Source organism: Mustela nivalis (assembly GCF_964662115.1).
Source record: "Mustela nivalis genome assembly, chromosome: 12".
Taxonomy (NCBI): domain Eukaryota; kingdom Metazoa; phylum Chordata; class Mammalia; order Carnivora; family Mustelidae; genus Mustela; species Mustela nivalis.
In genome coordinates this window covers 45,246,173-45,271,315 of record NC_139031.1, presented here as the reverse complement: position 1 = coordinate 45,271,315, position 25,143 = coordinate 45,246,173, and the positions used below count along the sequence as shown (strand labels likewise).

Here is a 25,143-nt window from a genome sequence, read left to right as displayed (position 1 = left end):
ACAGAAAACCCAGCCTAGTGGCTTAAACAAATGGGGACTATTTTTCTCACATGGCAAGATGTTCAGTGAGGGGCTGTTGCTGGCATTGCCTGGAATGCCCAACAATGCCAGGCTCTTTTTCACTCAGTCATCCTAGTCATATTGGTCTTGTGGCTTCATGTTCACTGTCTCTTGGTTGTCACCTGGTTACAGCATCCCTAGACATCCCATTTGTGTTCAGCCATGAGGAACATGGAAAATGGAATGACAGAGCCAGCAGCCTATCCATTCAACTAACTCCTGCTTGGGTCACTCAGTCGAAGCCCTGATGGGAACTCTCTGGCCTTATGGAAATGTCTTCTCTGGTAATTTATCTTTTCTTCCTTTTTTGAAAGATTAGAATTCTAGTTGTTATGTGTTCAATGAGAATAAGCATTAGGGATTTGGAGGAGAGTGTCTTGTCTGGTTATGTTTCAGGGATTTTTTTTTTTTTTTAAGTAGTGTTCACCTGAACAAAATTGTTTTTGAATTTTAGGTTGAGCAAAGTTTTTCACATTTCATACCCATGATCATTTTATGGCTTCAAAAGGAAGAAAGGCAGGAGGAACACAGCACAAATAGGCAGGAAGCAAGTACGTCACTGTTTTCCACTGACTACACATATGCCCCTTTTCACCTAAATCCAACGGAAATCCATGTTCTTGACAACCCAGGAGTGAAAGACATCCGGAGTGAATTATTTATCCTTGCTATGAACATGGGTAATTAAGAAACCAGCTAAGGGCTGCGTGGGAACATACTTTGACAGCAGCTCCTACACAATCTGAACCTGAAGACGGGTTGCAACCCATGTGTGAGATCCTTCCTGCTGGTATTAACTGCTTCTTTCCCTGTGTTCCCCTGCACTTCATACGTGGCCTTGGCACAACCCTGAGCACAGGTCTCTCCTCTGCTCCAGCCCAGTAGTTCCCTTAGTGTTAGAGACCCTGCCTCCCTCACCAGCATACCTCAAAGACCCTGCAGAGGGCTGGCTTCTAGCAGATGTTCAAACACTGCAGGGCTGAGCGAAAGAGTCCGTGAGTATCCTCTTTGCTCCTCCACCAGTAGGAAGGTCCAGGACATTGGGAGGTAGGAGATCCTCACCAAAGGAGCACTGCACCTAAAGGGACACACCCAGCCTTAGACACAAACTTTCTGCATGTTCCAGGGGGCCTGAACATGAAGTATGATGGGCGTGTGCTGGCCACACCAAGTTCTTCCGGCTCACACATTTCAGTTTTCAAACACAGTCCACTTCCTTTCCCCTTAGGCTCCTCCTGGGACAGTCTACCTCCCCAGGACCTCCTTCACCTGGCTAATTCATGCTCATTTTTCAGTTAGATGATGTCTCTTGGGCATCACCTCCTGAAGAAGATTTCCCTGACCTCCCCAAGCCTGGATCGGCACCACCTCCACGACCACACCCTCTTGGTTCTGGACTGTAACTTGCCCATTAGTTTCCCTTTCTAGACCGTGAACTCTGAGAGGGCAGAAGGTGATTTTTGTTCTCTCTTTTGTCACCACAGCTTATTATGCCTCCTGGAGCATAAGAAGGGTTCCAGATGTCTTGGAGTGAATTGGTGGAGCAGTGGCATGTCCCTAGCGTGGCGGGGCCTCGGGCCCCCTCTCTCCGCGGCTGGGACTCTGGACGCGCACCGGGAGAGGCGCGCCCCTGCCGCTGGGACCCGCCCCCGGCCTCCAGAGCCGCCCCGCCCTCCGGCCGCGTCCTAGCGCGCTGGGCGGCGGCGACTGGGGCAGGAGCCCGCGGAGCAGGTGGGGCGAGGGCCCCGCCTCCGCGTCCCGGCAGCCCCAGAGCGGGCGGCTGCAAGGGAGCTGGGCGCACCGAGCGCAGTGGCACCGAGCTCAGTGGCACCGAGCGCAGCGGCACCGAGCGCAGCGTGGCCTCGGCGGCGGCGGCGCCTGGAGCACTCGAGCTGCGGGACAGAGCCCCGAGCCTGGAGGCGGCGGCAGGGACGTCGTCCGGAGCCTGAGTCCTACCTAGCTGCAGGTAGCGGTGCGCGACCGCGTCCGGGTCCGTACCGGGCTGGGGATGTTGGGGTGACGTGCTGGGGCAGCGGCCGCTCGAGCCGGTCCCGGGACGGAGTGGACCGGATAGTGTTGCCGCGCGCGCGCGCTCGTGTGCCCGGGAATCCCCGCCCCCAGCCGCCCGCCGCCCTCCGGGTAGCGCCCTCCGAGCCCGGCCGTAACGGGACCGCAGAGGGAACGAGGTCACCGTGGGGTTGCCTGGTGACTTCTCCTGACCCGACTGTCCAGTGAGCGGCCCCTGGCGCGCCCAGGCTGCCTGGCCTGGGCTTCACCGAGCTCTCCCTTTCTCTTTCCCGCTTGCCCCACCCCCGAACAAAAGGCTGGGGTCTCGGTGAGGAGGGGGCAGACTCAGGAAGAGCTGGGGCGAAGTAAAGAAGCACTAAGGACATGGCAGGGCTGGAGATGGCTTTGGGGATACAGAAGCCAGTCCCGGAGGTGTAAAGTGACTTGCCCAAGGTCACACGGCTCGTGCGTGGCGACCTAGCTGGGATCTGACAGGTCTCAGGACTCCCCTCCCAGTGCTCATCTCCAGGCCCCAAGATCACTAAGCTGGCTGTGCTCCAGAGATTTAGAATTGGCCCCACGTGGGCTTTAAAGTCCCCTGAAGGAGTCAGAGAAGGTGGCAGAGACTGCCCCTCCCCCCAGGCCCCCTGAGGCGGAGGGGAGCAGGGTTGCGAGAGCCCGCACTTGGAAAGCGGGTGTGAGGGACAAGCCCTGCCCTGTGGGCAGGCAGGCACAGCCTCGCAGGAACAGTGCCTTCTGAGCGTGGCGTGCCAGCCGCGTGGGTGTGCCTGCAGCAGGAGCTGGAGCCGCGTGGGGACCGAGTGTACGCTGCTCCCTGGAAAGTTCTACCGGGAGAGGCCCCTGAGAGCTGTTCCCGGCTCGCTGGGATGCCCCGGCAGCATCCCTCATATTCTGGATGTTTTTGTATTTGGAAGCAGAGTTACTTTGTAGCAGGAAGTTGGGCTGTCACTTCGCCTCCAGGAGTGTCATTAGCTACAAAACGAGGCCCTTGTTCTACATGACCTGTGTGATTTAGTTAATGCCCCTGTCCTTATTATCAAAATCTTTTATCGTTTCAGAAGGCGGGTTGGAAATACATTTCTTTTGGTCAGACATAGTAGTCATCACTGGGACCCCAACCTTCCCTGAGCTGGTTTTTGTTTGTTTATTTTCGTAACTTTAGGCAAAGCTAATGATGGCAATACAGGGTAGAAGTGGGGTTACCTCTGGGCCTTGTAATGACCAGGACAGGGCATGAGTGGGCTTTCTGGGGTGTTGGAAATCCTCCTTCCCTTGCCTTACCAGTGATCCACAGGTGTATAACCTATAGATAGTTATGAAGTCATTCCCTTGAGATTTGTGCACTTGACTTATGCGTTACCTTGATAAAAAAGTAAATAAAAATTTAATGCTAAAAATCCACTCACTGTGGTAGCACACAGATTAGTCCAGTTTTCCAGGCAGTGCATTTTAGAGGTACATTTAAAAACCACCAAAAAAAAAGGGGGGGGGGTATGGAGAACAAAAGAAAGTTGAGAAATAACAGGAAAGGAAACGTACACTGCAGAGGACTTTACCAAATGCCTGTATGAACATCACCTCAGGGAAGTCACAGTTCTTTAAGGGAGATACTGTTATTCTGCCAATTTTACGGATGAGCAAATAAAAAGTCATACACTTTTAAAAGCCCATTTATGCCTTACCCGGAGGAGCCAGGGTTAAGAACCTGAGTACACAGACTTCAAATTCTGTACCTACCATCGTAAACAGACAATTTTCGATCACCTGAAGCAAAGGCACAAGACTTGAAGTTTGGCTTCCTGCCCTGCCCCCTTTTTGTTCCTTTCCAGGAGTCTCTGTTGTTTTCATATAATTGTGTGTATGAGATTTTGTCACAGATTTTGTCTGAAGTTAGCCAGCAGCAGAAGGAATGGAGGAAGCATGTGTGTCTAAGAACATACAGTTTTAGAAACAGGAGAAAGCCAGCTGGCCTAGCCTGCCAACGCTCTTTTTAGATTTATTGTTCAGAAACGGTATAGAACAGGTTGTGATTTTGTGGTTACTCAAACACACACACACACCACTGAATAATTTAACCTAGCAAAGGTATGAGAAACCAAAATATAATTAACTCTAGAGGAGCACACCTAGTAGAATTTTCACCAGGGATCAGTCAACTTTCCTACATCCTAGAATTTATAAAGACATTTTCCTTAACTCTTAAGTAGACACAAAAACAACAAAAAAAGCACACACTCTACAGAAATAACTCAGCAGAGGAAGAAAAGTTGTTTTCAAGCCAACGTGTTGTAAATATACATTAAATTTGGGGCAGACAGTATTTGAAACTTTAAAGTATAGTAACATTGTTTCTAGAGAGAGACCTTATTCTAATGTGTGGTCTTCTAGTGATTTTATATTTCTGCCTAAAATTCAGACCTTAGAGAAGTAGAAATGTGTTTGTTTTACCAGCCTGTTTCTTATTGCAATGTTGGATGTTTGCCTTATTCCTGGAATTATAAAGTTTTGGTGTAAAGAGCGTGGGTTAAGTGGGGCAACCAAAGAGGTGTCTCTGGGTGAATCTGCTTAGCCAAGTGCCATCAAGCATGATTCTGCATCATGAAGTTATCTTTAGGCGAGTTTTGCCTTGTCACAGTAGCGTTCCTGCCATCTGGCTGCTGGAATATTTTAGAAAGGAATCGTAATGTTTGACTGACTTCGCTGATGGCATGACAAAACAAACTTTGAGAGGGAACTATTAAATATGAGTTAGGAATGGTGAGAAAACGATCAGTTACTTCTTATTTAGCCACTGCATGAAACTGAAGAGACGTCCCGTTCCCCACGGTTGCTGGGCAGGTGCAGCCCATATGGTTTCTTACCGGCTTCAGCCAATAATGCACTTGAGACTCCCGTTTTGCAATTCTACTTCGGTCTTTCCTGCGACCTGTTCAAGAGGGAACCTGACCCGTTACGCAGCAGGGGAATCGTGTAGTTACGTGCCATGCTGACGTGCCAACCAGACAGAGCGAAGCAGAGCAAATGTGGGGAAAATGCCGGGCGGGCATTGGGTGGACCAGGTTCCATGGAAGATTTTCAAGTGCAACTCGAAGGAATAGTCACCGTGCGTGGGTGATCTGTTCCAACAAGACACTGAATCGGAGATGGTGTCTTCCAGAAAAGAGTGCTTATGTATTGTGAGTTCGTCAGCTCCTAGGGAGAAGCTCAGAGGAGTAGATGGCCTCAGTTCTTGAACTTTTGAGAACATGTGTCCATATGAGTATGTGTGTGTGACAAAGCAAGATGCGTGGGCCGCTGTCCGCTGTGCCTTAGGAGCTAAGGGCTAGCATGTACTAAATACATAGTACATGCCAGCGTAGACTAAGCTTTCTATGTATGAAAGCATCGCAATAGCCCCTACAAAGAAGCTGATTCTTCTTACTCCCATTATCCGCTGTGACGTAGAGACCAAGGGCTAATCTGGTCATAGAATGGTCATGTCACACCTTGCTCTGGTCCACTATCAGCCCATTTATAACCCCAGGTACCCTTTGCCTCCCTGACTCTCGCTTATTACAGCTGAGCTCCTGAAGGGCAGGTGCTTGTCTATTTCATCTCTGTTCCCAGAACCTGACCATGCATGGTTCATGATGAGTATTGCATGAACAAGGGAGTGAATGAATGAAAACCTCTAGGTTCTAAAAGCAAAACTTTAGTATTTTTGGCTTATGTGCCCTTTTGACTTTTATTGTCTCATTCCCGTATGTTGCTATGGATCATGGGGCATGACTTTATAGACAAGACATATTAAATTTGGGGCAGACGTATTTGAAACTTTAAAGTTTCTCCTTTAAAGCTGAAGAATGTTAAGCTCAGCCTGTAAAATCAGAAGGCCTCTGCTTCTTTTAGAAATTCAATATTATTATCTCTTTTTTTCTAGAAATTTTGTCATTCAGAATACCTGGGCTTGAATCATCATTTATTTGTTGTATGACCTTGGACAGATAACTTCTTTGTGCCTCGTTTTTCTCATATGTAAAATGGGCATAATAATAGCACTTATTTCATATTGAAGGTAAATAACTTAAGATAGGGTCCATGCTGAGCATGGTGCCTTCTTCATAGCAATGGTCAATAAAGTAGCTGCTATTATCTGATGCTTTTAAAAGTTGTTTGCCTTAAATATTTCCTAGTCCATTAAGCATTTGAGGAGATTACAAAAATAAGTGGCCAACAAAATTAATAGAGAATGAAACCAGGGTAGCGAGAACACACACATTGGAAAGCCAGATAAAATCAGAGGTAATTTAGAGAATAAGGCGATTTTATAAGGTGTAGGTGGTTTCTAGAGATGAGTTTATTATAAAGCCTTGTGTAGTTTCTGGAGAGAGGATTAAAAATTTGTCAGAGCTTCCCAGTAGCCAAAACAAAGAGGAAAACACAAATAGTTACTTGATCCACAGTGGGCATGAGATAAAAACAGATCAGTTGCACAGCTTTTCCGGGTCCTAAAACCTGGGACAACTTTCTCCTGGCAGGTCTTCAAAGCAATCACTGTTGCCATAGAGATCTAAGTGTTCCACATGGTCCCTGCCGTGAAGACAATGGAAGTTTTGTGGTAGAAGGCAATAATAAATGTTTCCTAGAACATTATGGACTGCGGTTCCGGAGACATAATCCCAGAGCACAGTCCAGCCAAAGCTCTTCTGTGAAGGGCCAGAATGCTGTGGTTTGAGGACATGCTATTTTCTTAGCTATGTTTACCGAGGGCCTGGGGGAGTAGAAAGATTCTTTCTTCCACAGATTATAATTCTTGGGAGAATCATGTGAACAATCCCATCTTTGAGAACATTCATTTTAGCTAAAGCCATTTCAATATGCCAGCTCAGTTTACCTCATCCAGAAGGAAGTTTTGTGCACATATGCTCATTAATAGAGTGTATATTCATGAATTTTCTTAATACGGTAGTCCCATATTATCCCCAGATTTTATCACACTGTTTGGAAAAAGAAAGATCCAATGCTCTATACTACCTCTTAAATCCCTTAATGCTTTCAGTACTTCTTGGCAATAAGAGTAAATATTTTGGGGGTGACTGGGTGGCTCAGTCGGTTGACCATCTGCCTTCAGCTCAGGTCATGATCCTGGAATCCTAGGGATCAAGCCACATGTCAGCATCCTGCTCAGTAAGGAGTATGCCTCTCCCTCTTCCTCCCCTTCCCCTGCTCTCTCTCTCTCTCACTCACTCTCTCTCTCTTCAAGTAAATAAAAACTTTAAAAAAAAATACTTTGTTTTTAGACTTTCTTTTTAGTAATTGAAATGGTCATGTTTTTGTCATCTCACTATATGTAAGTTATATAGTAATATAATACTAACATTTACAATAACACTAATATATATATTAGTTCAAATGTGACTTGTGTCAGTTAAGATTGCATTCGGCTACCAAAACAAACAAACAAAATAAAACAACATGCACGTCAGAACTGGCTTAAACAGATGCAAGTTTATCTTATGGAACCAGACTAGACTCCGAAGAAAGGCAGTTCAGGGCTGATGCAGGAGCTCAAACAATGCTCCCCATCTTCCTGATTCACCATCCTTAGCCTATAGGACTTCATATTACATCTGGTTGCCTCATGGTCACAAGACGGCTGCTGTATCCCACCTTTTTATTCAGAAAGTGATGCCCTCCCTAGCTATTTCCTCCTATATCTCATTGGCCAAGATGATGTCACAAAGTTGCTCGAAATATAAGGAAGTCTGAGAAAGCAAATATTTTTAGCTGGGTAAATTGCAAGCACCACCTCCCACCCACAAATTAGGGGTTTTGCTATGAGGAAGAAGAGGGAATGGTTATTGAATAGGCAATTAGCAGGATCAGCCACCTCACTGACTGCCATTATTAGCCATGTCCCTGACTAAATTAGAAATTATAGAAGGCAACTCAGTGGTTTAAAATCTTCGTAACAGTTAGGCTGAGAGAATGAAACATACCCAACTGCCTATGTAAAGATTCCTGAATCACTACCACCAGTCCCGATTCATCCCTAAATTTCAGATCTGTATCTCCATTTGCCAAAAGCACTTCATACGCTTCAGATTAAACCCACTTCTCCCTGCCTGTCTATGCCATTCCCCACCATACACACACTTTCTCCCATCCGCCTTACTTAGCTTCTCAGGGAGCACTGGGGTTATCCTGGCCTGATTCTTCTCCCCCATTCCAGATATCCAAACTAATATTCTTGGTTCTGTCCCTCTTACTGTGATTCTAATTCAATAAAAATTTAATAAATACCCACCCTTGCTCATGTGGTCTCTGTATTTGCTGCTTCTCCCTCTAATTCATTTTCCACACGTGGCCCCTAGGATGCTGTTTTTAAAACACAAGTATCTAACATCTAACATCTTTTATGTCTTCAGAAGCCCTACAGAATAAAGCTCGAATTGCTTGACAACCTGGCTCTGTGACATGTTGGCTGTGAGTGGCTGCCACACACCCCAAAGCTTTGCTCATACCGTCCTCATTCCCTTAACCATGGAAGGCCTGCTAAAGGGGTCCCTTATGCTTTTTACATGTCTTTTACCCATGGAAGCAATTAATTCATGTTTCCACAGCACCGTATATTTCTCTTAATATTTTTTGCCCTATATTCTGTTTTGCCTGAAACTAACCATGTGGCACAAATTGTGTTTTGTAACAACAGCCTTCTTGGAGTATAATTCAGATACCATAAAATACACTGTCTTAAATTGTACAGTTCAGTGGTTTTTGGAATATTCAGGACCACACAACCATCACCATCATCTAATTTCAGAACATTTTCATCACCCCAAAAAGAAATCCATTAGCAGTCACTCCCGCTCTTCTGTATTCTCAGCCCTGACAACCCCCAGCTTTTTACTTCTTTTTACTTCTGTGGATTTACCTATCTGGATTTTCATATAAAGGGACCATACAGTATGTGGCCTTTTGCGACTGGCTTCTTTCACTCAGTGTAATGAATTTTGGGTTTATCGATTATGGGTTTCCATTGCATAATAAACTCCTTTTGTATACCTAAAGCATACCTCAATTTTCCAAAATTAGAGATGCTATTTTTCAGAAGCATAGCTGTTATATAAAATGAGGTTTACTTATAAATGTGTGATTAATATCATGTATTTTTAATAAGCCTTGTTCTTCTTTTAGCTCTTTCAATGGCAGCAAAAAAAAAAAAAAAGAAAAAAGAAAGAGACTGGAAATCAATATTTTCTCCCTTCATCCTTGGGAACTGCACACATAATGATTTTCATGACATTTAGCTATAATTTAAATACCTGAGTCAATGATAAATATTATCAATAGCTCCATTTTTTCCCCCATCACCAAATACTGTCCAAATATCATAACAAGTTGGATGAATGATCTGGGAACAAATTTGCGTTTCAGTAAGAGTCTTATAAAAGGAAACCAATTTATGAGCTCATTAGAGGCATGACTTGCTATGTTTCATATTAGATTGTGGTTAAAGTGTGTCTTCATTTTAGAACTCAACATGGGCAAGACTGCATTAATCCTTTCAGCATTTCACCAGATAATTAACTACAATGCCTGATCAGGGCTGCATAGATGCAGCTTCAAGAGCTGTTGTCAGCGGGGCACCTGGGTGGCTCAGTGGGTTAAAGCCTCTGCTTTCAGCTCAGGTCATGATCCCAGGGTCCCGGGATCGAGTCCCACATCGGGCTCTCTGCTCAGCAGGGAGCCTACTTCCCCCTGTCTCTCTGCCTGCCTCTCTGCCTACTTGTATCTCTCTCTCTCTCTGTGTCAAATAAGTAAATAAAATCTTAAAAAAAAAAAAAAAAAGAGCTGCTGTCATCAAGGTGGGGGTTCACAGGTGTTAGAAATCCTTCCCGTCACCTAGGCAAGAGGTAAATGGGCACTCAGCCTGGTTTCCCTTTCACGATTGTGTATCAGCTCCGGTTTTAAGTGCAATATGCCGTTTTCATGGATCCAGCCTGCTGAAGTTAAATGAGTTTATAGAAAAGGAGCCTACTAAAATAGTAAAGGACACAGCTTCCAATAGTGTGGGACAGAGAGTTTCAGCATCCTAGATATTCTGCAACAAGCTTTTCAAACTTAGTGGGCATAAAAATCACTTGTTGATAAGATTCTCCCAAAGATTCTAATTTGGAGGTCTGGGGTGGACATTGTACCTTTCTTACATATTTCCACATTTTAGAGCTACTCAAAGTGTGGTCCCCAGACCAGCAGTTGGTCTCACCTGGGAGAATCTCAGGCTCCATTCAGACTACTGAATCAGAATCTACGTTTTCTCAAGATCCATACCCCCACCTCCACCATGATTCATTCACCATTTAAGTCTGGGAAGCATCTAGATCACTGTTTCCCAAAGCACAAAGGTTTAGTTATCACTAGGGAAACCTGAAATAAGTTTAGATGGTATATAGATCGAATTTTATTTTAATAATTATTGCGTTCATTTTTGTTACTACCTTCTATTTATGGCAGATGATATTGTTTTTCCATTTATAGCAATAATTTAAAGTTTCTTTTGTAAAATAAATGTATTTAATTAAAAGTAAGTCCAGGTGGTATGTGAATGTGACAGAAAATATAAAAGCCATGTGGTTTTTTTATTTTTTAATTTAATTTAATTTAATTAATTTAAATTCAGCCTACTATATTATTAGTTACTGGGGTAGAATTTAGTGATTCCTCGTTTGCATATAAAACCCAGAGCTCATTACATGGAGTGCCGTCCTTAATGCCCATCACCCAATTACCCTCATCCCTCCACCCACCCCCCTCCAGCAGCCCTCAGTTTGTTTCCTAGAGTTCAGCATCTCTTATGGTTTGCTTCCCTCTCTGTTTTTATCTGATTTTATTTTTCCTTTCCTTCCCCATATTCATCTCTTTTGTTTCTTAAATTCCACATGGGTGAAATCATATGGTATCTGTGTTTCTCTGACTGACTTATTTCACTTAGCATAATATCCTCTAGTTCTATCCACGTTGCTGCAAATGGTAAGATCCCATTCTTTTTGATGGCTGAGTAATATTCCTCTGTGTGTGTGTGTGTGTAATATTCCTGTGCACGTATGTGTATAGCCCCATATTGGGCTACTTCTCCTGCCTGCTGCTCCGCCTACTAGTGCTCTCTCTCTCTCTCTTTCTATCTCAGTCAAATAAATAAATAAATAAAATTGTTAAAGAACCCAACACAGGGTTCAATCTGATAACCCTGGGATCATGACCTGAGTTGAAGGCAGACGTTTAATTGACTGAGCCATCCAGGCGCCCCAGTTTCCAACTTTTTAAGGAACCTCCATATAGTTTCCAAAGTAAAAGCCATGTATTTTTAAGTGACTGCAGTTAGCATGGTGCTCGAGAGCATGGACTCCGGAACCAGACATCCCAAGTTTGAATGCCAGCTCCTCCACGAATTCATTTTGTGACTTTGGGTAGATTTCATAACATTTTTGCCCTTCAGTTTTCTCTTTTGCAGAACGGGGGCAATAGTACTATCTATCTGATTGGGCTGTTGCAGAGCTTAAATGGGTTAATATACAAAAAGTCCTACGAACAGGATCCGATCCTTACGAACGGCTGTATCAGAGCTAGCTTGTTCTACTGTTCTCTAGAATGCAAATGGCCAAGGACTTTTTTTATCCTGTGCTTTTTACCTCCCCTCCCTTTGTCCCTTGCTTTCCTGCTTACTCAGCCCAACTTGCTTTCCAGGACTTGTATAGCACTGAGGATACATACCAGTGAGGGGATCAACTTTGGCCTAGTCCAAGGGAAGTTAACACTGGGAGAGGCGGTGTGTGGGATGTGAGATCTTAGAGGTGGGAAGTCCCAGGAGAAGGCAACGCCCAAAGAATTCACTCATCATCACACAATGAGGAAGGACAGGTTTTTTTAAAAAATTGTCTTTATTATTTTCCTTATGGCTTTGGCAACTTTGCCACGTGTTTTTTGAGAGGCGTTTTATTTGTGCCTTGTATGCTCATGGGCTTATGGGTTGTGATTTCCTGGCCACAAGGCCCCTTTGAGAAAGAAATGACTGATCTGTAGAACCCTGCTGAGACCATAATGTGAGCAACGGGGTTGTCTGTCACCTGGGGCTCCTTTGCCTTTATTAAAAGTTCAGAGGTGAGAAATCTCTGCTTGCCTCCCCCATCTCATAGCCACAGAAATAAGAGACTCAGTGGGACAGTGACAAAACAGAAGTTATGAGTGCCCAGAGAACTTTATTTTCTGATTCCTATTGAAATGTATTTTAAGAACCAGCAAAAGCAGCTTTTGTCATATAGTGGCAGTAATCCTTCTTGCTTGTATTTTTTAAATAGGCACATATTCTACTTGTGAACAACTGTAATCTGATGAACCACTATTGGGGGGGGGGGAAGGGAGTGTATGGTTTTGACAAAAGCAAGTAGTGTGTAAAATTGTTTACCATAAATGATTTCTCTCAGAAAAAGCTCAGTTGGTGTATATACCTATAGAACTTTTTATATTCACAAGATGGGCGAGCCTGGTCTACGTTTATTCTGGATCAGGTGGGGAAGGAAGGGGTCACACTATGGCAGTTTGTGGACCCTGTGTGACCTGCAGGGATGTTCTGCTGGCCCGCTGATTTTTAAAAACGCTTTTTGAATTAGGTACCCACATTCCCAAACTGGACTTCCCACAAAAATCTGGATTTGGGGCTTTTGGGGGAAAATTGGGAGGATGGGGCCAATACTGGGCTTGGATTCCCACTGCAGGGGGAACCTCCCGCCGCAGACCCTCACAGGCTGTCACTCCTTGAGCCAGGGCCCCTCCACACCTTGCCCATCCACTATTTCCTCGCCTCTGACTCAGTGGTCACAGATCAGCTCCCTGCCTGCAAGGGATGCTGGGTAAAGGAGCTCCTGGCTTCCTGCTGAGGGAGGGAGGAGTCCTGTGGGAAATTCCTCAGGCATAGGGAAAATGTTCAAAAGCTGGTGGATAGCCACAAGGGGATAGATGTCCACCTGTCCCTGAGGGAAGAGACACTTGCAGAATAGCGTAGTGTCATTTCAGCCCCTCTGTGACTCTCGCCTTTTTCTCCCTTCTCCATACAGGCAGAGCCTCCCAGGCTGCTTGTGTTCTCCCACTTCTGTATCTCTGCTTATGTGCTACTCTGTCTAGCTAGAACGGCCTCCTGTAGCCACCTTTTCACCTGCTCCAGAATGCTGGAGCTTCTACCAAACATTTATTTACAACCCTCCCTCCCCCGCTCTTCTCGTGCTGGAATGGATATTCCTTAGCGCTCCATAGCCCTCCTGGGGCATGTGTCCTACCCCACCTTTTATTGTAGTTATTTGTGGTGATGCAGGTGGTGGTGTGAGGAAGATAAATATAGCTTCCAGTGAACGTGTCTGCTGTGTGTCACCACCTCTGTAATAATACTCTTCGTGTACAGTCTTTGTTTCGGTCCTGATGACAAACTAAGAGTTAAGCATTATAGATCGTTTACAGATAAAGAAAACGAGACCCCCTGAGACCAAGTGACTTGACCAAGGCTGTGCAGCTGGGAAAAGCAGAGGCACAAGTAGGACGCGGGTCTGTCTAATGCAAAGATCAGCCCTGTCCACCGTGCATGTGGAAGTGGCATTAGTTCTGTTGTCCTCCACACCTTCTAAGGCTGCGTGGGTATCCAACCTGCATCTAACGCTGTTTTTCAGAGTTACTTCCTGAGTCAGGAGAAAATATTAAAAAGCCTTTGAAAATCTGGCTTTTTTTTTTTTTTTTAATCCTAGGCATTTTTTAAAAAATACATTACAGAGCAAAATAACAGTTTTAAGTGTGTTGGGAGAGCACAAAGCTTCAAAGAGCTTATGGGTACAGCCTGTGACTTCCTGGAGCTCTGCATTCTTAACTGTCAGATTTTAACAAATACTTTTCTAGGTAATTGCTTAATTATTTTACCTGTCAAGAAAAAGCCTTCACAGCCATCATGTCCCGCATGTAAAAACATCCTTTACTCCTAGAGTTTGAAAAATCGTTCTGGTGAGTTCAGTGACACACAAGCCCAGTGGCACCTAATTCCTCTCAGATTCCTCAAGATAAAACTTAAATGGGCAGCCAGGATGCCTCGGTTCAGGAGGAGCAAGTGGAAAAATTACCTGTATGAGGTCCCTTTCACATGAGAGTCTCAGAAATACTTAAAAATTTTTGCCAACTGGAAGCGGAGAAGTATTATAACCTGAATGATACCAAGTTATTAAAACAAAGAAATGAGGTTTTGGATCAGAGAGGGCAGAGCTTTAACTCATCTCTGGTACTCTTTATGAAATTGGGTAGAAACAAGGTAAAGTCTCTGAGACAAAATGTGGTTCTCCTTCATAGGAAATGCCACTGTCTACCATAGAGTCATTGAGGGCATTAAACAGAACACGTATTATAAGTACCTAATGCAGTGCTGAGCCCATCTAGGGGGTTCAAAAAGTTATAGAGTCAGTCCTCATTATTTACAGATTCCATAGTTTGCTAATCACCTACTCACTGAACTCTGTTTGCAACCCCAAAGTCAGTAATCACGGGCATTGTCACGGTTGGTGGAGGAAAGGCACAGAGTGGGGAGAAACTGGAGTCGCCCCGTGCACACGTGCATTCCCAGCTGCGGTGGAGCGAGGCGGGACTCTGCCATCTTGTTCCAGCTCTCACACTGTGAACCTGTGTTCTTTACACATTCTTTTTAGTGTCATGTTCTTCATATTTTTGTGCTGACTGTTGGTGAGTTCGCTGTTTTAAACAGCCCCTCCCAAATATAATGCTGACATTCTATCCAATGTTGAGCACCAAAAGGCTGTGACATGAGAGAAAAAGGGTGTTAGAGAACCTTCATCTGGGCATGAGGTATAATGCTGTTGGCATGAGGTCAAGTTAATGTACCAACAACATATATTAAATAAGGTGTCTTTAAGCGGGAACACACATAAAACAAGATTTTATATTAGTGAGTCACAGAAGTCTTGTGACTAGATGTCCAGAGGGATCTGACCCCTGTGTTTCTGTGAAAAGCAGTGGCTCAGTGTTTGCTAACTCGGGGTCTGTGGCAACTTTATAGAATATAACTACCACAAACAATGAGAATTGGTGATATTCTATTGAGTTCCTGTATTGGGCAGCTTCAAAATTAGTGGCTGTAATACATTAACTTCAAATTCTCCCTGACTTAACACGGTAGTTTATTTATTTATTTTTTTTGTAAAGTCCAGTCGCGTGTTTGGCAGATGGCCTTAAAGGGGTGAGTCAGGAATCCAGATTCTTTACATTTCGTGGCTGAGCCCACACATTGGACCTTTCCTTCTAGCCAGTGGATGGGGGAAGAGAGTAAAGCTGTGGGTAGAAGGTCTTTATGGGCCAGCCTACACGTGGAAGACATCACGCCTACCTTCATTCTGTTGGCCAGAGCTCAGTCCCAAAGTCACATCTAACCACGCAGGACACTGGGAAGTATAATCCAGCTGTATGCTGAGGGGTTACTGGAATTGTTCTGCCACAGTTCTCCTTAATTACTTCCTGTGGTCATTTTTCCTTAGATCAATGGCAAAACCCTTAGGTAAGTGACATTTAAGTCTCTAAAGTTACTTTCCTAGTCCCTTTCCAGTTCTTCACCAAGGGAAGCAGCTGTCTCCTCTCCTCTCTCTTGCTTAAAAGATGTAATCCTCATATAATGAGACCTTTGTGTTTTCTCTTGTTCTGTGATACTTCAGGCAACCCTTTAATCCCTATTGTAAAGTTCTGACTGAAGTTATTCTGCCACTAAATTAAGGATCACAAAAAGATATACCTAGTGCCTTTTATGAAAGAAATTGTTAAAATACAAATAACTCATCATTCAGGTTTGTTCCAACTAAACGTGGGCTCACATCCAACTTGCTTTAGAATTCAGCCAGTAAAATGCCAAATTTATCTGACTCTATGTTATTGTCTAATACATGCAATTTATTTTATTGTATACATTGACACTACCTAGTAGTATCTACTACCACCCCTGCTCAATTTTAGTGTAGTTTTATTCTCTGGACTCTGATGAGCATTACTTTTTTTTTTTTAGTCTTTGTGTTCCTGTTTTACTATCAAGGAAAGAAACAATGACACAAAATTTCATAGGTGCTAATAACTTTGAGGGGAATACTTTATAAGAAAATTGTGGTCTTCTCCAGTTATCAGCTCATGAACCTCTTTGGAACTCTAATGAAAACTATCATGGACTCTTTCTACATGAAAGTTGAACTTACATGGATATCTTATACCATTTTACATTTTTCTAAAGGATTTACTTATGTGAGTGAGAGAATGTGAGCACATGAGCGGGAGGAGGAGCAGAGGAAGAGGGAGATCGAGAATCTGAAGCAGACTCCCAACCCAGGTGCCCCACCAAGGTGCCCCACCACTTTAAATTTTTGTACAATTTCAAGGAGCTCTTAGCCCTGCTGAAAATAGGATAATATCAGATGATCCAGAAATCCCACTCCTAGGTATATGCCCGGAAGAACTGAAAGCAGAGTCTTGAAGACATACTCATATACCAGTGTTCGTAGTCATAGTCACAGTACCCAAAAGGTGAAAGCAACCCAAGTATCATTAGCAGATGAACAAATAAACAAAATGTGGTGTATATTTACAATTAAGGAAGGAAATTCTGGCACATGGTACAAAGTGAATGAAACTTGAAGACAAGCCAGACACAAAAGGACAAATACTGTATTTAAGGTACCTAAAATAGGCAAATTCACAGGAATATAAAGTAGATTAGAAGTTACCAGGGACTAGGGGAAGGAGGAATGGGAAGTTATTATTTAATGGGTACTATTTGGCATGATGAAAAATTCTGGAGATGATGGGATGATTGCACAACATTGTGGATGTTCTGGATGCCACTGAATTGTACAGTTTAAAATTATGAAAATAATAAATTTTCTACTATGCACATTTTACCACACACAAAAAAATCAAGTTGAGAAGAGGCTGGACTTTATTTTATTTTTTTAAGATTTTATTTATTTATTTGACAGAGATCTCAAGTAGGCAGAGAGGCAGGCAGTGAAAAAGGAGGAAGCAGGCTCCCCGCTGACCAGAGAGCCCAACACAGGGCTCGATCCCAGGACCCTGGGATCATGACCTGAGCCGAAGGCAGAGGCTTTAACCCACTGAGCCACCCAGGCACCCCAAGAGGCTGGACTTTAAAGCCTGATAAGCATAGGTTCCAATCCCAAGTCCACCCATTAGTAATTGTGTGGGATTTGGGGGAAAGTACTTAATATCTCTGAATGTCATTTTTCTTACCTATAAAATTGGGATTAAACTACTGACCTTAGAGGAAATTAATGTGATTAGCCGGTCACATGGCAGCCACTATCCACAAAGGTAAAGAGAGCATGTTTGAAGTAGGCAAAATCCGGGGGACTGGGTTAAGAACAAAGTACCAGGTTACATAATTGCTTTTTGCCTCTAAGAGATAAGAATATTATCATGGAATAATACAAATGCCTCAGGAGTTTAAAGCTAAAGAAATGGGCACAGCCCTTGGTCTGGCCTTCCACTAATTACAGAGACAGAAGGAACACAAAACCACCCCTGCCTGTCTGATGTTTATTTCTGTTTCCACTTAAATTGTGAGATTTTTATGTACATTTTCCTCATTCTTGTAAACTGTGGGGATTTTCTTTAGTACACATTTTAAGCTTTTTCATTGTGTCTTGATGTGGATTCTAAGACACACGCACACACATGCACACACACGCTCCACAGAGAAAGACCACATTTATTTGGAGATCACAAGTCCTGTAATATTAACTGTTCAAAACACAACCATATTTGCAGAGTTAAATACTCCAAAGCTCTCTATGTAGCAAATATCAAATTGTACAGAAACAACAACACAGCCATGGCAAGAAAAGTGAGAGCTGAAACTGAAGAGAAGGAAGCAAGAAAATGATTAATGCACTTTGTAAGTGTTGTTCAAGGAAGGCTGGCGTCGTGAGTAACGTTGAGCCTCTGACATTCAGAAAGGTTAGGTTTCATTCCGTTTGCTCTACTTAGGAAAATGGAAGTAGGCACAGAATATTTTTAAATTGCCTCGGAAATGATAAAACGGAACGTTTCACCCTAAGGAGGTAGAATGCAGTTATTTGGAAAAATCGTGATGGAATAAAGTGTTCCCCTTGACATACTATTTATATTGAGATATAAATAAATAAATTTTATCAGTTTTATCACCTAGTTCTAAAATCTAGATACTTTTTTAAAAGATTTTATTTATTTATTTGAAAGAGAGAGAGCAAGCTAGAGCATGAGCAGAGGGGAGGGGCAGTGGGAGAGAGAGAAGCAGATCTCCCAGGACCCCGGGATCATGACCTGAGTGGGAGACAGACCCTTAACCAACTGAGCCACCCAGGCACCCAAATCTAGCTGCTGCTTTTTGTTCCTAGTACTTGAGGCAATGCCTGCCTACAGGGGGGGGGGGCCTTCAGTAGTTACTGAAAGAATGAATGAGAGCAAAAATGACTGAACGGACAAGTGAAAAAAGGAAGCTATCCATGAAATGCACGTGTCTGCATGACGGGGATTACCGGTGCAGGAATAAAGACAACCAAATTTAAAACTATTTTCTCCCTTTCAGGGCAAAAACCACTCTCCTGGGACCTTTCAGAAGCAAGAGCCACCAACGCTGTGACCTATGCCAGTGCCACCTCCACCACCTCCTCCTCCTCTGCCTCCACCTCCCCCGCCCCTGGGAGCTCCTCCCCCTCCCCCACCGCCAGCGCCTCCGGTAAGCCCTGTTTTCTTTCGGTCTGGTTTACTGCTGAGAATAAGCTGCTTTGAATACCTTTGAGCAGAAGGTTTTAAATGTTGAGAACCTCAGGTGAGAGGCCGTAGGGAGGTGCGCAGTCAGTGAGGGGTGCCAGGGGGTCTGCTTCCCGTGTGCGCTGTTGGTGGAGGTCACATTGCTTGGGCTTGGGAAGCCTAGTTCTGGGTCCACACAGGCCAAGTGTCCAATGAAATGCCGCAGTGAAACATACATCTCAGACGAAATTTCCCCGTCTACACAAGACTGAAGTCAGTCCATTCCAGTTTGTATTACTGGATACTCTTCTAACGTTTAAGTTTGGGTTTAGAAGAGGCACAGAGGGCAGCTACTTCGCTTTAGAACAGAGATTTCTTAACCTTGACCCCACTGATATTTAGGGCCGGATAGTTTTTTGTCGTGGAGGGCTGTTCTGTGCATTGTAAGATGTGTAGGAACGCCCTGGCCTCTACCTTCTAGATGCCAGTAGCACCCCCCAATTGTGCCCATCAAAAATGTCTCTAGATTTTGCCAGATCTTCCCTAGGGGTGCAGTCATGCCCCTCTTATCTTAGAAGAATATGTGTGCTTAATGCTGACAATGAACCTTTCTTCTGATGGAAACCTAGAGCTCTCCTTCCCCCTCAGCCTGCCCTCCACTGGCCACGGCAGAGAGCCAGGTCTAGCACTGACCATAGCTCCTGTTTCTGGTGGAAAATGAAAGACACAAATGCCGTGTTGAAGTGACATGCAGAGGCAGCGCTGCCTCGGGATGATATGAACCAAGTCAGCAGAAGCCAGGAATAGAGAGAGCCTCGCCTGCCTTCCTCCCCTGGAGAGGATGAGGGCATGCTTGCCTCCCCCTCCATGGTGTTAGCTTTGCACGCTGACCGTATCACATGTGCTAGGGACACAGACCTGCCTGAAACTTGGCTCTTGCCCTTGAGGAGAGTGGAAAGAAAACACATAATGTGAATTATTTCTAAAAGCTCTGGGACGCCTGGGTGGCTCAGTTGGTTAAGCAGCTGCCTTCGGCTCAGGTCATGATCCCAGCGTCCTGGGATCGAGTCCCGCATCGGGCTCCTTGCTCGGCAGGGAGCCTGCTTCTCCCTCTGCCTCTGCCTGCCATTCTGTCTGCCTGTGCTCGCTCTCTCCCCCTCTCTCTCTGATAAATAAATAAAATCTTTAAAAAAAAAAAAAAAAAAAAAGCTCTCCAGCCAATGCTAGAAAGAATAGCAGTCAGTATTGGAGTTCCTTTGCTAAATCTGATCCCACAAGGGATAGAGGAGATGAAGTTTGCAAGTAAAGGAAATATACATGGGACTGTATTGGGGCCCTTGCAGAGACGTGTCAGCACCAAGGACATGCCATTTATAATAACTTCAGATACCGCAACACTGTAAACGTTGCCAGCATAAATAAACTTATCAAAACCCATGTTGTTGGAGATTTGGGGAAATAAGCCCTTTTAAACAGTGCTGGTGACACTCAAATACCTGGGACTCGGTATATGTGGAATGAGTCTTTCTGGAATGTTCTCTAACAGAGAACAATGAAAATCTAAATGTATCATGCTTTTTCCTCTGGTTTTCCAGTAGTTTTATTTTTGAGGCTGACTTATGAATTTAACCCTAAAGAAACCAAAACAAATGTATACAAGGATGTTCACAGCAATGCTGCTTATTCTAGTGAAAAATTAGATCTTAAATGGTTGATGAGAACGAAATGAAGTTTATGAAGTCATGCTGTTAATTAAAAATTGCATTATGTCATAGAGTTAATTAAAAATTATATTTATAACTGTGCTGATTATGGAAAGCAGATATGGAATGATGGATTAAAAACAGTGCACATTTTGTGCATAATGAGATCAACTATATAATATACATATGTAGCAAAGATCAGAAGAGAATTTTGAGTGCTGATAATAAAATTTTAAATTTCATCAGGCAGTTCTTTTCCTTTAAAGATACTGAAGTTCATAGTAAACAAAAATAATTCTACACTTGGTCAATGTTTTACCTCCCCTCCCCCATTTTGCTGTGATGCAATAAGAAATATATAACATCGCCCTGTAAAAATCTCCTGCCCAAAATGAATGTAACTCTGAGCAAGCGGGGAGACATGTCCACATGTGGGATCTTCTGCAACAGAGGTTGGCAAACAAGAGGCAGATCCATGCTTCATATTTTGTACAGCCTGCAAGCTAAGAATGCTTTTTTACTTTTTCAAATGATTGAGAAAAGTCCAAAGAAAAATACTTAATGGCACATGAAAATGATGTGAAATTCGAATATCGGCTCATAAGTCGGCTTTTACTGGACCGTAGCCACGCTCTTCTGTTTATCTTGTCTGTGGCTGCTTTAATGCTACAGTGGTGGAACACCAATTAAATAACTTGTTATCCGCTCCCAAGATAATTTCATTTTCTCACTAGTCAGCCTGTATTTTTAGAATTATACTCAATTATTATTATTTTTTTATTATTATATTTTGGACTTCATCGATAAAAACTTTGTGGACACGTGGTGTCTTTTTTGTTTTGTTTTGTTGTTATTATATCACATCGATGATTTTGCCTCTTGGCCTCCCGTGCTGAAAATATTTACTCCCTGGCCCTTTACAGAAAAAGTTTGCCAGCCCTTGTCCCCCAAGCCAGCTGGCTTCATTCCGCCTTCCTTCGGTCCCCAGCACCCAGAGATGTTGATACGCCCACCTCAGACCTGGTCCCTCCCCCACATCCCTTTGCAGGACTTCCCATCCTTCTCTTAACTGACGCCCATGCCACCTTTGAGACCTCTGGTGCTCCGAGAGGAGGAAGCAGGCCCCCTGCCTAGCAGAGAGCCCAATGCGGGACTCGATTCCAGGACCCTGAGATCATGACCTAAGCTGAAGGCAGAGGCTTAACCCACTGAACCACCCAGGCAGCCTCCTACTGGCATTTCTAACACATTTTTAAACCCCTCCTTCATAGCAGTTACTAGGCTTTAGTTTTATTTTTATCTGACCGGGGACCAGAGTGTGTGTTTTGTGGTCTTTTAGTGCTGTGTGCCCACCTCACTCATACCCAGGCACCGCACTGACTGAATGAATGAGTGAACATGCAAGAATGAAGGGTTAAGGAATGGAGCTAAACTTCCTAACCACTGTTCAGGACTTCACACAGCTGGGCTCATGGAGCAGTGTGGCAGGTGGTACCGTATGGAACCTTTGCAAGGAGGAGGCACTGTGTGTGTTATGTGTGATCCCTTGTGATAGAAAGCATCCTGTCAGGCTGCAGCTTAGCTCTGGCAGATCTGGGGATCAGACCAGGGCTGAAAGTTTCTTGGTTTCTTCCTCCCACCTCGCACCTTTCCCCTGCCTGTCCCTTCCGTCCTCATCCCCTCTTGTCTGATGTGCAAGTTTTCTTTTTCCAAGAACATGAATGTGGAACTGGGGAGACGGGCAGAAGGGGCTTGCTAAAATTTTGAAGTAGGCTTTCGTTAAAGGCCAGACGTGGGGCGCCTGGGTGGCTCAGTCAGTGAAGCATACAACTGTTAATTCTAATTTGTGTTTGCTGTGGTTAAAAAAAATGCAGAGTTGAGGGGCATTAAGTGGAAGGGGCTTAGTGGTCGTGATCTCAGGGTGGTGAGATGGAGCCCCATGTCAGGCTCTGTGCTGGGCATGGAGTCTGCTTGGGATTCTGTCTCTCCCTCTGCCCCTCCCCCACATCTCTCTCTCTCCCTCTCTTAAAAAAAAAAAAAAAAAAGCCAGACAGCCTTCGACATCTTGTTCCCCTTTTCTTGCCCCTTATTCCCCTGTCTTTTGAGCGCTACGGCTTTGTCTTAGCCCTCCAAAATCCGGTAACAGTATCAAAACTGCCTGCATGGTGAATTGATCTACTTACAATGAAATTATTATTGTTGCTCTGCTTACAGGATGTAGTTTTTAAAAATCTAAAGAAAATATAATGCATCTGATTTTTTGAAATGCAGCAGACTTTTACTGAACTTTTGTTTTCATATCTACCTGGACCGTTTGGTAGTGTCCAAGATGAGAGAATAAACTCCTTGAGGGCCTTTTCTGGCCGTAATCCCATAAAACTATCTACCCAAGAAGAAGGAAATACATATGTCTCTGACCAACAGATTAACTCATTGGAGTCGGGTTGCCCAGGCAAAGCCTAATGGTAGGGTCATGTCCACAATGTGGGTGTTTATTGAAGAAGTAGGTTTATAAATTTTTGCAGCATTATTTTGTAATGTTGTGCTTCAAGCTTGAAAAGCCTAAGGAGGAAACAGTGCCCCAAAGAGAAGTCATATCTTATTATTTAAAAACAAAAGAGAAACTGGATTAACAATCATTTATTTACCATAAAAAACAAAACTCTAAATAGGAAAATACCATGGTGCCACATATTTCTCCCTGCCTGTTCCTAGGGGTTGTGTTTAATAAAATGCTAAGTGAGGGAAAGTTACAATGAGAAGCATACTGTGGCCCCTCACTCTTTTGTTCCATCCTTACCACTTGCATAATCTTTGTTTGCCTTCAGGAAACTCCGTGAGATAATTTTTCTCCTCATAGTCTAAGAATTGCATAGTTTATCGGCGAGGTAGGCTCTCCAGCATCAGGAATTATCAATTGTGGCTTATATTGGGCGGTGTTCCCACCATCTCTAGGATGCAGGAGCTTACGTGGTATAGAAAAATATATAAGGCTAAGAAAGAAAATTTGGAAAGTGGAGTGGTATCTGAAGTCCCATGAGATCCTTTTTCAGAGTTTTGTGTTTGCTGTGGTTAAAAAAAATGCAGAGTTGAGGGGCATTAAGTGGAAGGGTCTTAGTGGAATTGCATATTACCCTATATTATGGAAAAGGTCATTTGCATGTTCACTGGTACATTTGAAATAATGAGAGGCGTAAAATTTCGTAAACGCTGTCACTCAGAGTCTCCTGACACTCTGTTGCTTTGATTAGTGTTACTTAATAAGGGATTGGGAACACTTACCCAGAATTGACAGTGACCACAGGGAGAAGAAGGCTTTTGCATTAGGCCAAGCTATTAGGAGGGAATTAAATGGACATTTGGTTGCCGCTGAACAGTTTGCAAAACTGCACCATTGTCTCCCAGTAATTTTAAAAACTTGATTTCCTCTCTCTTGCCCGTGTGCACCCACAAGCAGTAACCCTGCTTCAGTGAAAAAGAGAGCCAGTCTTTGCAACAGATTCACTGGGTCTGTAAGCGAGAGAGGTGTGGCAGGACCTGCCAGTCATCCTTGCAAAGGGCCGTTCTGGATGGTATTGAAATGTGTTTCTTTTTTCCCAGCAGTGCGGTGGGAGGGGTGGTGGGAACAAAAAAGGAAAAGGCTTGTAGGGATGGGCTGGAGGCAGCGATTATGGTCTAATAATGCCTAGGACTTGGTTAGAGAGCCTGCAAGCTCTTGTCAAAGGCTTTTATCAAATTTCATAGGAGCCCAGGAGCGTAAGGTACTTATGCAGCGTCTGAGCTGAGGGATAAGGAGGGGAAGGTACCATGGGGTTTGAGGCCAAAGGGCGATTCTCAAAAGCCTCAGCCATACTCTTTAGCAGTTACTAACCAGGGATTTATTGTACACCCAAGTCTGCTGGTTCTTTGCCTTTGAAATCTTTTTAAATTACAGTGTCCCTAACAATTCCTAGAAAATTGCAAGGGGACCATTGTCCCTACACCAGGGTTCTTTTCATATTACACTGCTGCACTTCGGAGCACCGCTGTGGCTTGGAGCCGTGGACCCTTTGCCTGCAAACTGCTCTTTCCTTTCTTGCCATAAAAGGCAAAAACTACCAGCGTCTGGTGATTGCTGGCAGGTAGGCATCCAGCCCTGACTAGGTAGAGAAAGCCTCAAGAGGGCAGGGGTGCTCGCAGGACCCGCAAGCACATCTTTCCAGCAGGGTGCTGGCAGCCAGTAAAAGTCATGTTTCCTAGAACATGTAATGAATAGGCAGGTAGCATGGCTTGAAAAAAGAGGCTTCAGAGAAGTAGTATGATCCCAACTATGTAAAACAAAACTGCGTTCGGTACATGCTCACTCGTGGTCTAACTGCTCGGGGGTCTCTGCTGCCAGCAACACTGGGCACACCATGGGGACTGTAAATGCCTCTGAGCTCAGTGACCGCAGACTGTGCCCTTCACCTTGACCGAGCCATCGTGCAAATTTACGGACCTTTTACTGTGCAGACTTACCCAGTCTCTGCCTCTGAAGAGTTTCAGACCAAAATGCAGAGAAGCCTGG

General features: G+C 44.1%; 1 protein-coding gene across 2 annotated transcripts in view; it reads left to right on the top strand.

The window, feature by feature from the left end:
- Nucleotides 1-1,741: 1,741 nt before the first annotated feature.
- The window catches only part of WIPF3 (WAS/WASL interacting protein family member 3), a 76,859-nt gene continuing 53,457 nt past the window's right edge, over nucleotides 1,742-25,143 (top strand). The window contains exons 1-2 of one of the 2 annotated variants that reach the window (XM_082692868.1): nucleotides 1,742-2,026; nucleotides 18,731-18,880. In XM_082692868.1, the coding sequence (XP_082548994.1) occupies nucleotides 18,788-18,880 (93 nt within the window). In that variant the 5' untranslated portion in view covers nucleotides 1,742-2,026; nucleotides 18,731-18,787. Of the gene's footprint in view, nucleotides 2,051-18,730; nucleotides 18,881-25,143 lie in introns of both variants that reach the window. The other variant, XM_082692869.1, reaches the window with a different exon arrangement.